The 18,040-nt window shown below is 45.3% G+C and overlaps 1 protein-coding gene across 2 annotated transcripts in view; it reads left to right on the top strand.

Annotated features, from left to right (window-relative positions):
• Window positions 1-15,418, top strand: part of PDCD6 (programmed cell death 6) — a 92,744-nt gene extending 77,326 nt beyond the window's left edge. For both annotated transcript variants that reach the window (XM_033929697.1, XM_033929698.1), the window contains 2 exons: window positions 2,966-3,075; window positions 13,966-15,418. In XM_033929697.1, coding sequence (XP_033785588.1) covers window positions 2,966-3,075; window positions 13,966-14,064 — 209 coding nt within the window. In that variant the 3' untranslated portion in view covers window positions 14,065-15,418. The remainder of the gene's footprint in view (window positions 1-2,965; window positions 3,076-13,965) is intronic.
• The last annotated feature ends 2,622 nt before the right edge of the window (window positions 15,419-18,040 follow it).

Raw genomic sequence — 18,040 nt, 5'->3', positions numbered from 1 at the left:
ATTAGACTTTTAGGCCAGCTGCAATTATTTTGTAAATTCCTGAAAACTTTGTTGTTCTCGCAATTTTTAAATGGTTTAACTACATCCTCAACAAAATATAGTTATTTTTCTTATGCTTTTCTTATGTACTTTAGTTTTTAATTAGTTCTTCCTTCTCCTATGTTTTCTGCCATGTACTCTAGTCTTAATTATATGTGAACTGAGTCGAGCTCTACTGGGAGATGACCCGGTATATAAACCAAAGATTAGATTAAATATGTACTCTACCATGTATCAGAGGGTGCTTGAAGAACATGCAAGACCAGTGGACTAAAACTCAAACCCTTTGCAGGGCCACATTTTTGATTTGTAGGTACGTAGAGGGCTGCAGAAAAAATAGTTAATGTCTTATTAAAGAAATTACAATTTTGACCGAGGTAAAACTCTTTATAGTTTATAAATCTTCCCACCCCCCCACCCCTGAAGGCCTGTATGTTCCCCCTTTCTTTGCTAACAAATGAAAGAACCTCCCTCACCCCAAGAAGTCTACAAAGATTAAGGAAAAGAGATGAAGTCCAACTCCAAACTGAGCAAAGAATGAAAATAATTCTATAATTTAATTTAAAAGTATTAACCGGACAAGCCCTCAGTCACACAGCAACCTCTGGAAACTCCAGGGAAAAGCTGTCGCGGATTTACACCCAGGAAGGTGTTAACTGCGAAACATCCCCGGGCTTGCTCCGGATAATATTTGTGGTGCTTAACTAGTGCAAAATGTGCAATGTGTGAAAAAACTCAAATGAAAAAAACACACATTATCAAAATAAAGAAGGAATTCATCTCTTACCCCTAAGCTGGGGGCCAAACTGGAAAGTTAGTGTCCAAATCCAACCAAGCTCAAAAATACACAGGCTGTAAAAACTTAGCTTCTCCGTGTGTAATGGAAATGGTGATCCATGAGCAGTAAATGAAGTAAATGTCCAACGGACTCCGTTACGGGGGTGAACCCCCTTCCTCAGGAACCGCACTGCTCGATGACTCTCAAGTTCATGAATGAAGCAGGAAAGAAATGGCCCCCCCTTCTTTGCAGCATCCTCCAGCTTCCTGCCCTTGCCTCCTGGTCTTAGTTTCAGCTAATTACCGCAGCCTGCAGAGAGGATCACCGGTGCTGTAGCGTTCCGTGCAGGCTGCCATTGGTCTCCTCAGCATGTTCCCTCTGCTGCAGTCCCGCCCCTCCTCTTGTGTCAAGAGCAGGATCGCAGCAGAAGGAACATGCTGCTGAGGACGACAGCAGCCTGCAAGGATCGCTACAGCACCAGCAATCCTCTCTGCGGTAATTATCTGAAGGTAAGAGCGGGAGGCTAGGGGGGAAGTCGGAGGATGCTGCAAAGAGCAAGCAGCACTAGTACAGACTGCGGGCTGCAAAATAGTACCTGGCGGGCTGCATGGGGCCCCTGGGCTGCGAGTTTGAGACCATCTGTAAGAAAATTAAAGCTGAAGTGGAACTGGACCCTGCAACACGACAATGATCTAAAACGTACCAGTAAATCCAGCAAGGACTGGCTGAAAACTAAGAAATGGAGAGTCCTGGAGTGGCTGAATCAAAGCCCTTATCTTAATCCCATTGAGATGATGTGGGGTGATTTGAAACGGGCTGTACATGCAAGAAACCTCTCAAGCATCTCACAGTTGAAAGAATTCTGCATTGAAGAGTGGGCCAAATTTTCCTCAGACCAATGTCAGAGACTGGTAGATGGCTACAAGAAGTGTCTTACTGCAGTTATTTCAGCCAAAGGGGGGAACAATAGCTATTATAGTGTCCTAATTTATTCCTAAGTTAAAATACACATTTTTTTGTGGATATCTTGTTTCATGAGTAAATCACTTTCTTTTCCAAGGGGGGGGGGGAATAGATTTGACATCGATATGTGAACATTTCTTAAGAAAGAACTAAATATTTCATGGGGTGTCATAATACAGTCATGTGAAAAAATTAGCTCCTTCTGACCCACATAGCTAGTGCTTCCCTCACAACTGCTTGGGTTGTTTTTTTTGGGGGGGGGTTCCCCCTGTATTGTAGACTCCCTGTGATGGCTTCACATTCCACTAGGGGTCCACATGCCAGTTTGGGAACCAGTTCTTTAGGTTACTGTTAGATGACTCCTATGACAAAGGAGTTATCTAACATATTACTGCCAAACATGGTTGTGGTCTTGAGCCATTGTGACCTGCTTTAAATTCTGAGGTTTTTGCTAGCTAACTTGAGAATGCTGAGTAACCTAAACCAGCCCTGAACTTTTAATCTCTCCCCAAATGAATTGGCATTTCTTCTGGTCTGGGGTGCACTAAAAAATATCATTTTTTTGGCAATAAAATGTGTTTACACAGAGCTCTGTTTATCAGTTATTTTTTAATGTGCAGTTCTTTCTGCTGTATCATGATGGGCCAGTCCTATTGATCATCCTTAGATGATCACTTGGGGAAAGATAAAAAGTCCAGGGCCGGCTTAGGAAGTCACCTTTTTGTGGTACACCTCATTTTTTTTTTTTGTGCTGTCATGCCATAGAAATTGTTAACCTTTTGATACTTAAGAATACCTCATTGCTCTCGGAGGCAGGGAAACATCTATTGAGTTGGATGGGCCAAATAATTCAATTCTATCTGATACACTATCCAAAGCTTTCCAGTTGTTGGTGCCATATTTGACAATTTTATTGGTTCCTCCAACCTACCCCATTCCATGCCCAGTTCTTGTTCTCAGTTAATGCTTTATCCAGACAAATATGTCAATAAATCTAGCCCCAGATCCCAACACTCAGCTCACCCTCTCAGTGAGACTGGCCTCGCAGTATTTTTTAATATTTTTTATGCTGTACTTGGTTCAAACAGCTTCAATAATTTTGCAGGAACAGTGTGTCTGAACATCTTGGAAAAACCCCAGTCATCAATAGTATAATTATTAAATGTGTTTTGTTTGTCTTTTAAGGCTATCGGCTATCAGACCAATTTTATGATATTCTTATTCGGAAGTTCGACAGACAAGGAAGAACACAGATTGCTTTTGATGATTTTATTCAGTGCTGCATTGTTCTGCAGGTGTGTGAGGCTTTATATTTTTGATTTTATATAATAGTGTTTGTTAACCATACTGTGAACCTAATGCTGGTGAAAGTGTTTTTAATAAAGGAAATGATTGTGCCACTTGATAAGGTCTTCTAATCATTATCACTGTTAGATCCTGATCTCCAGCCAACAGAATCAAAGTAAAAGCACCACACGTACTGAGGCAGTCCAAATATAAACTAGGGAAATACTTAAAGCTGTAGATGACCTAGTGTATGTTTAAAAATAAGATTTAATTGGGGAAAATAAACTGAGTGTAAATGCAGGATATCTCACCTATGAGCCACATGCAGTTTTTGAAGTTGTCTTGCAGCTCATGTGTTGTGTAGCCTGGGAGAAAGTGACTAGCGGTGTACCCCAGGGTTCGGTACTTGGGCTGATCTTATTTAATATCTATATCAATGATCTAGAAGAAGGAACATCCAGCGAGATCATCAAGTTCGCAGACGACACAAAGCTATCTCGGGCAATCAGATCGCAAATGGATAGCGAGGAACTCCAGAGAGATTTGTATCAGTTAGAGAAATGGGCGGAGAAATAGCAGATGAAGTTTAATGTGGAGAAATGCAAAGTGATGCATTTAGGCAGTAAGAATAAGGAACACGAGTATAGAATGTCAGGTGCAACTCTGGGTAAGAGCGAACAAGAAAAGGACCTGGGTGCACTGATAGATAGGACCCTAAAACCATCAGCACAATGTGCGGCGGCGGCGGCAAAGAAAGCAAATAGAATGTTAGGCATGATAAAGAAGGGAATCACGAGTAGATCAGAGAGGGTCATAATGCCGCTTTACAAAGCAATGGTCAGACCCCACTTGGAATACTGCGTCCAACATTGGTCTCCCAACCTAAAGAAGGATATAGAACTGCTGGAGAGGGTGCAGAGACGAGCAACAAAACTAGTAAAAGGTATGGAGAAACTGGAATACGAGGATCGACTTAAGAGACTGGGATTGTTCTCCCTTGAGAAAAGGAGACTGCGAGGGGATATGATCGAGACCTTCAAAATACTGAAAGGAATCGACAAAATAGAGCAGAAAAAACTATTTACATTGTCAAATTTGACACGGACAAGAGGACACAGAATGAAGCTAAGGGAGAACAAGTTCAGGACTAATATCAGGAAGTTCTGCTTCACTCAGAGAGTGGTTGACACCTGGAATGCTCTCCCAGAGGAGATTATTGCGGAATCGACCGTCCTAGGATTTAAAATCAAACTAGATGCACATCTCCTTACGAGAGGTATAGAAGGATATGGGTGACTAAAAATTATGCCAGGTGTACACCTGACAGGGCCTCCGCATGTGCGGAACACCGGACTTGATGGACCGAATGTCTGATCCGGAGATGGCGCTTCTTATGTTCTTATCCTGTTCTCCCAGGAGCTCAGAACGGGTTACAATTGACATTCACAATAAAGTTATAGGACAATTAAATTATAGGCATTCGAAGAAGAGACAGGTGAGAAGACATAGAGAGAGAAGGGGAGGGTGAGCATGGGCAGGAAAGAGTGAAGAGGAGGGTAGAGATGGGGGAGGGGGAGAAGAGAAAGATAAGGGAAGCTAGCAGGAGGTTGCCCGTTAGCACTATTCAGTTGAAGAGATGGGTCTTCAGCGTTAAGGTCATCATCTCTTATTTGGTCATCTTCCAGAAATGGCAGCTCCACATAGGAAAAGAGAGTAGGTAGTGTTTCCAAAGTGCAGAAAGAAGCTAGCATCAACCCTGATACCTTGTAGCAAGACTCACTAAGGCCCAAAATAGGATAGAAAAAGTAGTCTGTCCAGCTGTGCTTCATGCAGGAGAGAAAAGGATGCTATTACTGTTTTCACATTAGAAACTTAGCAAAGATAATTGGTTTTGCTCTGGGCACAGTATTGAGATTTAAAAATGAAGAGAGAGGTAGAGGAGTTAAGATTTGAGTTCTTTATACAGTGACTGATTAAGCTGGTATAGATTTTCTGTTCTGGTATGTCCCTCCTGGATTCAGTACACAAGATGTCCAACCTATTGCCGTGAACCAGGGCTTGCAGAAATCCACACACTTTTTTCTTCATGTGCTCCTCCTACCTCCGAGAGAGAGACAGAGCCATCTGCAGTTTCAATTTTTGCAAGCAAACCATGCAGAACTTTTTCTGATGCAGAACTTCAGCATGGCCACACTGACTGACCAGTTCAGGGTCCTGGGACGAAAGCTGAAGCGGAGCACACGGAGGATAGCATTCTCGGAGATCCTGCCTGTACCGAGAGCAGATGCAAAGAGGCAGGCAGACCTCCAGGCTGTGAATGCATGGTTGAGGAGATGGTGCCAGGAGGAGGGCTTCCACTTTGTGAGGAACTGGACGTCCTTCTGGGGAAAGAGCAAGCTCTACCGGCGGGACGGCCTGCACCTGAGCACAGCGGGAACTAGACTACTGGCAGCCAATGTGAGGAAGGAGATCAAGAGGGCTTTAAACTGAGGAGAGGGGGAAAGCAGACAGCTGATCTGATGTTGACGCTTCGGACAACAGTATCCAGAACAGATGCTGAACGGGCTGACTGCAGGGAGGAAGCAGAGGGACCGGAGGATCTTATGATCAGACAGCGAGGGAAACATCAGGTAAAGGGAGCTTGCTGGGAGAAGACTAAGGGGCATGGAGACACAGGGGGACTGGGTGGCACGAGGGCGAAAGCTGAGGGCAATATAGAGGTACCACAAGGCGAGGGGGATCAAACAGAGGCTCAAGGGATGATAGCCCAGGAGGGGGCCGGTAGGGCTAGAAAACCCAGAGGAAAAGCGGGGAAGTGGGGTGGCGGGAATATGGGGAAGCTGAAAGCTAAGAGGGTAAAGGCTGAGGGCAAAGCAGAAGCACAGGGAACGGGAGAACTGCCCGAAATCCAAGGGCAGGCGGCCCAGGTAAATGCAGAGGTGGAGGAAAAACGACGGGACCTACGGTGCTTATACGCAAATGCAAGAAGCCTCATGGCCAAGATGGGTGAACTAGAAGTCGTGGCCAAGGGGGAGGACCTAGATATAATTGGAATTGCAGAAACCTGGTGGACAGAGGAAAATCAATGGGATGTGGCGCTGCCGGGGTACAAGCTCTACAGGAGGGACAGGACCCACAAGAAGGGGGGAGGCATAGCACTATATATAAAGGACTCTATCCACTCGGTCGGGATGGATATGGCAACGAAGGCAGAGGGGCTGGAATCGCTATGGGTCAAATTGCCGGGAAACAAGGGTGCAGGCATAAAACTGGGGCTGTACTATCGCCAACCTGGTACGCCAGAAGGAGTCGGACACGACTTGGAAGTGGAATTGAGACAGGAATGCAGGACTGGAAGTGTAACAGTGATGGGGGACTTCAACTACCCGGGAATAGACTGGAGTACGGGTCACTCCAACTGCACTAGGGAAACAGGATTTGTAGAAGCTGTGAGGGACTGCTTCATGGAGCAACTAGTCAAAGAACCGACGCGAGGGGGTGCTACTCTTGACCTCATCCTAAACGGATTAGGGGGGCCTGCAAGAGGGGTAGAAGTGGGAGGACCACTAGGCAACAGTGATCAGATTCACATTAGAAAGGGAGACACCCATAGTAAGGAGGACCGCAACAACTGCGCTCAACTTCAAGAAAGGGAACTATGTTGCTATGAGGGAAATGGTGGGGAGGAAGCTCAGAAACATCTTTAGGATGGAGACTGTAGGAAGCGCCTGGACCCTATTCAGGGACACCCTGCAGGAAGCACAAAGAATGTACGTCCCCAGTTTCAGGAAAGGCTGCAAGAACAAGCGATCAAAGGACCCGGTTTGGATGTCAACTGAAGTAAAGAGGGCAATAAATGACAAAAAAGTATCCTTCTGGAGATGGAAAAAGGACCCAACGGAGGAAAATCACCAGGCGCACAGGAAATGCCAAAAGGAATGCCACCAAGAGGTTAGAAAAGCGAAAGGGGCATACGAAGAGGGGCTGGCCAGGGAGGCGAAAAACTTCAAGGCATTCTTCAGTTACGTGAAGGGGAAGCGACCAGCGAGAGAGGAGGTGGGGCCGTTGGACGATGGGGATAGGAAGGGAGTGATTAAGGAGGATAAAGAGGTAGCTGAGAGGTTGAACACGTTCTTCTCGTCGGTTTTCACGAGCGAAGACACATCTAATATACCGGACTCAGAGGAGCTCATGAGTGGGGAACAGGCCGAAAAATTGGAGCACATAGAGGTAAGTAAGGAGGATGTCCTCAAACAGATAGACAGGTTAAAATGCGGTAAATCACCGGGCCCGGACGGGATCCACCCAAGGGTTCTGAAGGAACTAAGACAAGAAATAGCGGGCACAATCCAGCATGTTTGCAACCTATCCTTGAAAACTGATGAGGTACCAGAGGACTGGAAATTGGCGAATGTCACACCTATCTTCAAGAAGGGATCGAGGGGTGACCCCGGGAACCACAGGCCGGTGAGCCTGACTTCAATTATAGGGAAGATGGTGGAAGCTATGATCAAGGACGGCATTTGCGAGCACATCGAGAGGAATGGCCTACTGAGAACAAGCCAGCACGGATTCTGTAAGGGAAGGTCGTGCCTAACGAACCTTCTGTACTTCTTTGAGGGAATAAGCAGTCGGGTGGACAATGGGGAACCCATAGACATCATTTACCTCGATTTTCAAAAGGCTTTCGACAAGGTGCTACATGAAAGACTGCTTAGGAAGCTGTGGAACCACGGGGTGGGAGGGGATGTGCACAGATGGATCAAGCACTGGTTGTCGGGTAGACTGTAGAGGGTCGGAGTGAAGGGCCAATATTCTGACTGGCGGGGAGTCACAAGCGGTGTGCCATAGGGATCGGTGCTGGGGCCGTTACTCTTCAACATATTTATCAATGACCTGGAAAAGGAGGCAAAGTGCGAGGTTATAAAATTTGCAGACGATACCAAAATGTGCGGCAGAGTTAGGTCCAGGGAGGAGTGTGAGGACCTGCAAAGGGACCTGGATAAGCTGGAAGACTGGGCAAACAAATGGCAAATGCGCTTTAACGTTGAAAAATGCAAGGTCATGCATATAGGGAAAAAGAACCCGTTGTTCAACTACAAATTGGGGGGGGCATTGTTGGGAGACAGCAGACTTGAGAGAGACTTGGGTGTACTGGTGAATGCATCACTGAAGCCATCTGCACAGTGCGAGCAGCCTCAAAAAAAGCCAACAGGATGCTGGGCATCATAAAGAGGGGCATAACAACCAGGACACAGGAAGTCATCATGCCATTATATCGAGCGATGGTGCGTCCACATCTGGAATACTGCGTTCAGTATTGGTCGCCGCACCTCAAGAAGGACATGGCGGTACTTGAGAGAGTCCAAAGGAGAGCAACGAAACTGGTAAGAGGGCTGGAACACTGCCCATATGCCAAGAGGTTGGATAGGCTGGGGCTCTTCCCTCTGGAAAAAAGGAGGCTCAGGGGAGACCTTCAAGATCATGAGGGGCATAGAGAGGGTGGATAGGGACAGATTCTTCAGACTGAAGGGGACAACAAGTACGAGGGGGCATTCGGTGAAACTGAAGGGAGATAGGTTCAAAACAAATGCAAGGAAGTTTTTTTTCACCCAAAGGGTCGTGGACACTTGGAATGCGCTACCGGAGGAAGTGATCAGGCAGAGTACGGTACAGGGATTCAAACAGGGATTGGACGGATTCCTGAGGGATAAAGGGATCATGGGATACTGAGGGAGGAGCAGGGATGTAACACAAGTATAGAAAGCTAACCAGGTAATAAGTATAGAAACCCAACAGGTCGTGCATGTGCAAGACCGGAGGGTTAGGACTACGATGGGAAGATAGGACTTCAATGAGAAACCAAGGTGGCAAGGGAGCCCCTTCTGGTGATTCAGACAGGTCATGACCTGTTTGGGCCGCCGCGGGAGCGGACTGCCGGGCAGGATGGACCTATGGTCTGACCCGGCGGAGGCACTGCTTATGTTCTTATGATGTGCTCTGCTTCTTTTTCGAATTAAAGTTCGTTGTTTGGTGGCTTTGGTAGTGTGAGACTAGAGAATGACACGGGGGAAAATATCTGTCCCCGTCACTGGACCACCATCCCCTTCACCGCCCCGTCCACTTCCCATTGGGGCGGTGAAGGGGATGGTGGTCCAGTGACGGGGACAGATTTCTATCTTCAGTGGGAAAGTCTTACCTCCGACAGTTGGGTTCTTTCCATTGTCCGGGAAGGGTACTCACTTCACTTCAGTCGCGTACCTCCGGACCTTCCACCAAAAGAGTTTCCTTCCGTGGGGTTTAAACTGCCCCTTCTTCTGCAGGAAGCTCAGGCCCTCCTTTGCCTTCGGGCGGACGAGGAGGTCCCTCTGGATCAGTGGAATATGGGGTTTTATTCTGGTACTTTCTAGTACCCAAGAAAATGGGAGATATGCGTCCAATCCTGGACCTCCGGGCTCTGAACAAATATCTGGTCAAGGAAAGGTTCAGAATGCTCACCCTTCCTAAGTTGTATCCCCTGATGGACGAGGGGGACTGGCTGTGCTCGTTGGACCTCAAGAAGGCTGACACGCACATTCCGATCCATCTGGCCTCTCGCCAGTATCTGAGATTCCGGGTGGGGGATCTCCACCTCCAATACCGTGTTCTTCCCTTCGGCCTGGCGGCCTCTCCAAGTGTTTTCATGAAATGCCTGGTAGTGGTAGCGGCAGCCCTGCGTCTCCGAGGGCTGCAGGTGTTTCCCTACCTCGATGACTGGTTGATCAAAGCGTCCTCTCGCCTGGAGGTTCTGCGAGCGATGAATCAAACCATTTTGCTCCTCCAGAGTCTGGGATTCGAGGTGAACTTTCCCAAGTCTCACCTCTGTCCGTCCCAGTCTTTCGAGTTTATCGGAGCGGTCCTGGACACGGTTCTCCTCCAATCTTTCTTGCCTCGGCCTCGTCAGGAGACCATTGTCCGCTTGTGTCAGCGGGTGGCCCTCCTGTCCTCTGTCCCGGCTTGGCTTATGATGGTCCTGCTCGGCCACAGACTTCACCTCCGCATCCCTCAGTGGACCCTGGCCTCTCAATGGCACCAGGATCAGGATCCTGTCTCTCGACTCATTGTTGTGACTCCTTTGTTGAAACAGTCTCTCCGTTGGTGGATGCTCTCTTCCAATTTTCCAGAGGTTTTTTGTTTCATCCTCCTCCCCCGGAGAAGGTCCTCACGACGGACTCGGCCTTTGCTTGGGGAGCTCTTCTGGACGGTCTTCGGTCCAGTGCCGACCGTCTTTGTCACATCAATCTGCTGGAGCTTCAGGCGGTGTTCCACGCTCTGAAAGCTTTTTGTCACCTGCTTCATGACCATGTGGTGCTGGTTCGCATGGACAATCAGGTCGCCATGTAGTATATCAACAAACAAGGGGATATGGGGTCTCGGTCCCTGTGCCAGGAGGGGATGTGGCTCTGGGATTGGGCCATACGCCGCAACATTTTCTTTCGATCAGTCTACATTCAGGGCCAGCAGAATTGCCTGGCGGACAGGTTAAATCGTCTGCTGCAACCTCACGAGTAGTCTCTCCATTCCTCAACCCTGAGTCAGGTGTTTGCTCATTGGGGGACTCTGGATGTCGATCAGTTCGTGTCCCCCCCTCAATCACAAGTTGCCCCGCTTCTGCTCCAGGACCTATGCCCCTCACAGGATCGAGGCGGATGCCTTCCTTCTGGATTGGATGAACCTTTTTTTGTATGCGTTTCCTCCTTTCCCTCTGATTCTGAAGACTCTCGTCATGCTCAAGTCCACGCATGCCACCATGATTCTGATAGCTCCTCGGTGGCCCCGACAGCCTTGGTTCTCCCTTCTGTTGCAGTTCAGTTCCAGGGAGTCTCTTCTTCTTCTTCCTGTTTTTCCTTCTTTGCTTACGCAGAGTTGGGGATCTCTACTTCATCCAAACCTGCAGTCTCTGCACTTAACAGTTTGGTTCCTCGAGACTTAATGCCCTTGTTCCAGTTCTCCCAGTCGGTGCTGGATGTCCTGGAGGCCTCTCGGAAAGCGCTCACTCACCTGTGTTACCATCAAAAGTGGACCCGTTTTTTTCTTGGTGTGCTCAGCTGCGCCTAGACCCACAATCTGCCTCCTTATCATCCGTCCTGGACTATCTACTACACTTATCTGGCGCTGGACTCAAGCCCTCGTAGATTCAAGTCCACCTTAGTGCCATTGCTGCTTTTCATCAGCCCATTGATGGGAAACCTCTCTCTGTTCATCCTATGGTTTTCTGCTTCATGAAGGGCCTTTTTCACGTTCATCCGCCCCTGAAACCTTCTCCTGTGGTTTGGGATCTTGTGGTCCTTGCTCACTTGATGAAGCCTCCTTTTGAGCCGCTGGCGCGGGCTTATTTGAAGTTTCTCACTTGGAAGGTTGTGTTTCTTATTGCCCTCACTTCTGCCCGTCGGGTCAGTGAGCTTCAGGCCTTGGTGGCGGACCCGCATTTCACTGTCTTCCATCATAATAAGGTGGTTCTCCGTACTCATCCTAAATTCTTGCCTGTTGTTTCGGATTTTCACATTAACCAATCCATTGTTCTTCTTGTGTTTTTTCCAAAGCCCCATTTTCATCCTGGAGAGGTGGCTCTGCATTTCCTTGACTGTAAGCGTGTGCTGGCTTTCTACCTGAAGGGCACTGCTGCTCATCGTACAGCTCCACAGCTGTTCATCTCTTTCGATCCTAATTGCTTGGGGCACTTTGTTTCTAAGCGGACCATTTCTAACTGGTTAGCCGCTTGTATCTCTGTTACGCTCAGGCTGGTCTCTCCTTGCCGGGTCGAGGCACGGGCCACAGGGTTAGAGCGATGGTGACGTCTGTTGCTTTCCTCCGCTCGACTCCAATTGAGGAAATCTGCAAGGCTGCCACTTGGTCCTCGGTTCATACTTTCACCTCTCACTACTGTCTGGATGCTTTCTCCAGGCGTGATGGCCATTTTGGCCAGTCAGTTTTGCAAAATCTGTTCTCCTAAATTGCCAACTCTACCTCCATCCTGTTATAATTAGCTTGGAGGTCACTCACATGTAGAGAATATGCTGCCTGCTGGTCCTGGGATAAAGCACAGTTACTTACTGTAACAGGTGTTATCCAGGGACAGCAGGCAGATATTCTCGCAACCCAGCCACCTCTCCGGGTTGGCGTCTTTGCTAGCTATCTGAACTGAGGCCACGCTGAGGAGATGCATGCCCTAGGTCGGGCGGGAGGGGCACTTGCGCAGTCCACTCGCAAGCTTGAAGATCTTCAAGCAAATCTGCTTGCGAGAACGTCTGCTAGGAGGCTCCGTAAATGACGTCACCCACATGTAGAGAATATCTGCCTGCTGTCCCTGGATAACACCTGTTATGGTATGCTTTCTTGTAAAACAGCATACGGTTCCTTACGCCCTGCCCTGTCAGATATCTGTAATGCCTGCAGAAGCTTATAGACTTAGAAGAGTTTCCAGTAGCTTGGCTTGTAGCAGCCAAGGAAGAGAAGCAGAGCCACTGAAGAGGCCGCATATTAGTATTGAAATTGATATCAGCACATTTTGTCTTGCTAAGAGCTGTACAAGTGCTAGTGCAGGTAAGTGTGTGGTTTTTTTTTTGTTTGTTTGTTTCACCTCCATTCTTTGTTGCCCTGTTGGGTGATTATTAACACTTAGGTACCATTGCAGAGCAGATCAACTTATCTGGATTGGGGAGTTCCCCAAGGTCCCCCACCCCCTTGTTTTAATTTCCTCTCCTAGGGATTATCACTTGCTTTTGGTATAGACTGAGGAGAGGGGGCACAGCCCAGAGAGACATGGGAGGGGGGAGGAGAGAAAAAAAATTGTTGTCTTCTCCAAGCAACTCGCGAGTTGATATGCTTAACTGATCTATAAGGAATCATATGCTGCTGTTCAGGAAAGAGGATTATCAAGGTGTTATGCCTATGGCCAGGGGGTAACTGAAACTCAGCATACTACGTGATATGTCTCCTCAAGTCTGCTTATCTGCTATCCTGACCTCAGTGACCTGGGTGCTGCCAAAACAAAGAACAAAAGGACAGTAAAACCAGGCGGAAAGCTGGTTTCTGTAAACAAGCCTGCTTATCTGCTATCCTGACCTCAGTGACCTGGGTGTTGCGTGCCTGAGTCGTAGTGAAGGAAGCTGGTTATTGCAGAATCAGCTTGGATAACTATGAACTCAGCAGTTTTCACCCTATATAAGAACGGGACTTTGCCCCTAACATTAGAATCCACTTCGTTGCAACCATGAGACTGTCTCCTTTGGTCCACCCACTTATCAATTGCAGGGATTCCCAATTGTGAAGGATGGTGCTACATGGGATCACGATGAAGCTATTTTATTCTTATATTCATATATATATATATATATATATATATATATATAAATATAATAAAGGGTTATTGTCTATGCTTTTATATTGTCTGTGTGCTTTTCTGAGTGTCACTGATCATCCCATCTGACAGAAATAAGTGGCGGAACACAAGGTAAGAAACTAATCCTTCCTTATCTTAAAACAATTTTGCATAGACCTCCCTAGGAGTAACTTCAATGTATTATATGTTACATATTTTTAGTTTATCAGGTATTTTAGCTAGATTGTGAGCCTTCGAGACAGATAGGATAGTTTTTCTCAAGTACCTAATTTCATTTTAGTTTGATACTTAGTAAACTGCTTAGGTCAGTAAACTGCAGGAGCAGTATATCAAATCTTAAATAAACAAACAGACAATAGTTGTTTAATGTTGCCACTACACACACTTCTTTTTGTTTTGCTGGTTTTTGTGCCTTTTTATTTTTGATAGAATAAATCATGTATAAGATCTATAAAACAAAGGAGTTTAGTTCATAATCTTGTTCTGACCATTGTGAATGTCTGCTTTTCTTTTTAAGAGGCTGACAGATGTATTCAGACGTTATGATACTGATCAAGATGGCTGGATTCAAGTATCCTATGAACAATACCTCTCCATGGTCTTCAGCATTGTATGACAATGTCAATGAAAATTCCTACTGCTGTCTACAGAGACTGGAATTGCCAAATTATCAATTGTATGGGAACATCCATTAAAAATGGGTATAACCCTTTGCCTTTAAAAGAAAAAAACCACCACCACCACCAAACAAAAACTTTTTATGATTCTCTGGAATCTATCTTTGATAAGGAAAAAAACTAATGTACATTTGAATAGATTTTATAGCAATTACTATATCATTTCTCATACAGCATTTTGATTTGATATGTTTGTATATCTTCATGTGCCACAGAATAAAACTTAGCACCAAGCCTTCTGCATGATAAAAAAAAATGCATTTTAAAATTTTAGAATGCCAATATATTATACATGTAATTTGAAGGCCTTATTATGATAGCTAAAGCGTTATAAAAGTCTTAAAAGATGTACAGTACTTGCACAATATTTTTGCATGGTGCCTTACTTTAAGGAAGGTATAATGTATATTTTTTATTGCCAAGTATGAAACAATAAAGCAATTAATGGACCATTTAATTTTTAAAAATTTTTTCTTATATACTGCTTGGAAGCCCAAAACCTATTGAAGTGGTAGTGCCATTCAGGTACAGTGGGTTATTTCCCTGTCCTTGGAGTGCTCAAAAATGTAAATGTAATTTTATACCTGAATGGAACAAAAAAAATTGGTAGACAATCAAGATTAAGGCAAATTTATTGACGATGCTCCCAGCAACAATGCCCGACGTGTTTCGCCAAATAGGGCTGCTTCAGGGGCAGTAAAGCAGACTCAAATTTCATCTGCATCTGCTCTTCAAAATAGTTTCAGCTTACCACACAGCTATCCATTACTTGAAACAGTGTGTTATACTGCAGCTGTTTTGAAGAGATGATACAAATGAAATTGAGACTGCTTTACTTGCCCTTGAAGCAGCCCTGTTTTGGCAAAACACATCAGGCATCATTGATGGGAGCATTAAATATGTCAGGCAGACTGGAGGGACCATTCTATGTTATTATATATTTGCCTTAATCTCTTGTCTACCAATCTTTTTGTTCCATGTTGGATTCATTGGTGGACCATTTGCCTTGTTTCCTTAATTTGTACCTGAGGCAATGGAGGGTTAAGTGACTTGAACAAGGTCACAAGGATCTGCAGTGGGATTTTAACTGGGCTCTTATATGATGTATTATGAGATATAATTTGTATAAGATATTTCTGGCAAGAATTGTAGGATTTGGAAATTTAGATTGAACCAAATTTAAGCCTTCCATGACATTATGCCTTTGTTTTTCTTAGAAATGTAATAATCCCATGTCAATAAATAACCAAGGGATATTAAGCCAGTGAGGTGGCTTAATTGGCTGATAGCATCTCCTTTGCCTGCCTCTGACTTCTTATTCATGGAACTGTATTGTACTAATCCATTGAAAATGGTGGTTAAGAGGAACCTATCTTCCTCGCCTTATTTTGTATGTTTTGCGGTGGCTGAGGAAACTAATAAGGGGGAATTTTATTTTAATATCTGAGTGGAAAATGTTATAACAGACATCTGTATCAAGTTGACCTAAAATGTGATGATTTTCATTTCAGCATAGTAAACTAGGAATGACTTTTTTTATTTTTTTTTTTTTGCAAGACAGCAAATAGCAAGAGACTAAGGAAAGGTAATATGGTTCATGGCATGAATTTAGTCCTCCTAAATGTGGGCCTAATGTAGCAGTGGATAAAAGGGCATAGCATTCTAGCAACTGTAGATTAACAAACAAATTAAAAAAAAATGTCATCATACAGACCCATAATGCATCCACATCTGGATACTATACTCCAATTTTATTCTGTCTCCAAAATCTAGTAGTAGTAAGCATGAATAAGGCATGTTCACATCTTACATATGGGGAAAAACTGACTTGCTTTACAAACTGAAGATGACTGAAGGAAGATATGATAAATATACATAACAACTAAAAAAAAAATTGTCTATTTAACTTGAGTAGCATTTACCCTAAGATTCAATAAATGGTCAAAACCATAGTGATTAGAAACTGGCCAAGTTTGCATATGTTCTGCCCTTCACATGCATTCTCTTTCAACCATTCCTTGCTGTCAGAGAAAATGTCAGGCTAGAAGTTTATTAGGTTTTTACATACCACCTATCAAGGTTATCTAAGCTGTTTTACAATCAGGTACTCAAGCATTTTCCCTATCTGTCCCGGTGGGCTCACAATCTATCTAATGTACCTGGGGCTATGGAGAACTGAGTGACTTGCCCAGGGTCACAAGGAGCAGCTCGGGGTTTGAACCCACAACCCCAGGGTGCTGAGGCTGTAGTCTTATTTAGATTCTGTTACATAACCATAGGAGGCTATATTCTAGGTGAATATCATCTGGTCATGAACTGTTTAGTTTTATTATTTTTGGGTACTTATCCATTTCATGAGGCTTACGTGCCTTAAGATCCCCAATTTGGAGCTACTCTGCCTGGCAGCGGTTGTTTGCAGATTCCGTGTAGGCAGTCTGCTGCTTGCAGGGTAACCCCCCAGGAGTACCTGCTGAGCTAGCCTGCTCTGTGTATTTTGGAAGCTTGGGGTTCATTCCCCTGGCAGCTAGTTCACTTTCTGCAGGCTATGGGGCCCCTGTATTAGTCCCTTTGGGCTTTAGGGAGCTGGCTACATTTCTTAATCCCCCTGCCATGATTGAGAATTTTGGGTGGGGGAGGGTTGAGCGCATGGTACCAATACGATTAGCAGTCCAAAGATCTCCAGTTTTGGATTACTTTTGACAGAAGTTGAGGCAGATTTTTCTGCCCTTTCTTTTTTTTTTTCTTCCACATGTAAGTTCGGCACCACAGTATGCCTGAGAAACATCGTATCAGCAAAGCTGCTGCTCAGGTTACAACTTCTTTCTCTGTGCAGACAGAAAATGTTACCCAGGCAGAGGGAGTAGTTTCATGTACAAGTTGTTATCAGCTTTAATTCCTCATGAAGGAAGTAAAAGAACAGAGAGGAGGTGGCACGATTGAGAAGCATCCGTGAGAATGAGAAGTACATCGATGAAATGGTTCATGAGGTGTCAAAGATTTCCAGTAGTGGGGAAGAAGAGGCTGTGCTGAGCACTATAGAAATAATAATTAGTAGTAGGGAAGGCAGCTGGACTGATTACAGAACACTGCAAGATTGGTATTCTGACTCCCCCCACCCTTGAACTGAAGAACCGGTATGCTGTCCTGGAAGTGGAGGAGTTGAGAGCATCCCAAGGAGAGGAAAGACCAAACCTTGAAATCTTCAAAATTACTGGATCTGTGACCACGAGGAGGCATAAGATAGTGGTAGTTGATTCCCTTCTGAGGGGTACAGAAGCATTCATCTGCAGACCAGACATCACGAGAGGTATGCTGTCTGCCTGGTGCCAAAATCCAAAATGTTACGGAGAGCTTACTGAGACTCATCAAGCCTAATGACTACTATTCGATGCTGCCAGGTACCCCTGCGAACATGTCAAAAGCGACTTTGTGGATCTGGGAGAGAAGATGAAGCAGGTGGTATTCTCATCCTTCTTCCCTGTCACGAGTAAAGGTCAGGGCAGAGAAGCTCGCATCCTGGAGATGAATGTGTGGCTACGTGTCATCAAGAGCATTTTGGCTTCCGGAACCTGGGATGATCTTCCAAGGGCTGCTGAGCAGTGATGGTGTATATCTATCAAAGAAGGGAAGAAGTGTCTTTAGCAGCAGGCTGGCTAATCTACTGAAGAGGGCTTTAAACTAGAAGTGATGGGGCAGAGTGATCAAAGCTCTTGGGTGAGTATAAGCCCTCAACGTAGTAAATCACTGAATACATCTACACAGCTAGGAAAAGAGGGCAATGTCTGGAAAGCAGTATATACTAATGCTCAAAGTATGGGAAACAAAATTCTGGATCTAGAAGATGTGATGAAAGAAGATGAGTTGTATATAGTGGCGATCACAGAGACATGGTTTACAGAGAACCATGATTGGGAT

The sequence above is a fragment of the Geotrypetes seraphini genome, chromosome 2 (genome assembly GCF_902459505.1).
Source record: "Geotrypetes seraphini chromosome 2, aGeoSer1.1, whole genome shotgun sequence".
NCBI classification, from domain to species: domain Eukaryota; kingdom Metazoa; phylum Chordata; class Amphibia; order Gymnophiona; family Dermophiidae; genus Geotrypetes; species Geotrypetes seraphini.
Note: the sequence above shows the minus strand (reverse complement) of the source record. Positions and strands in the feature narration are given on the sequence as shown.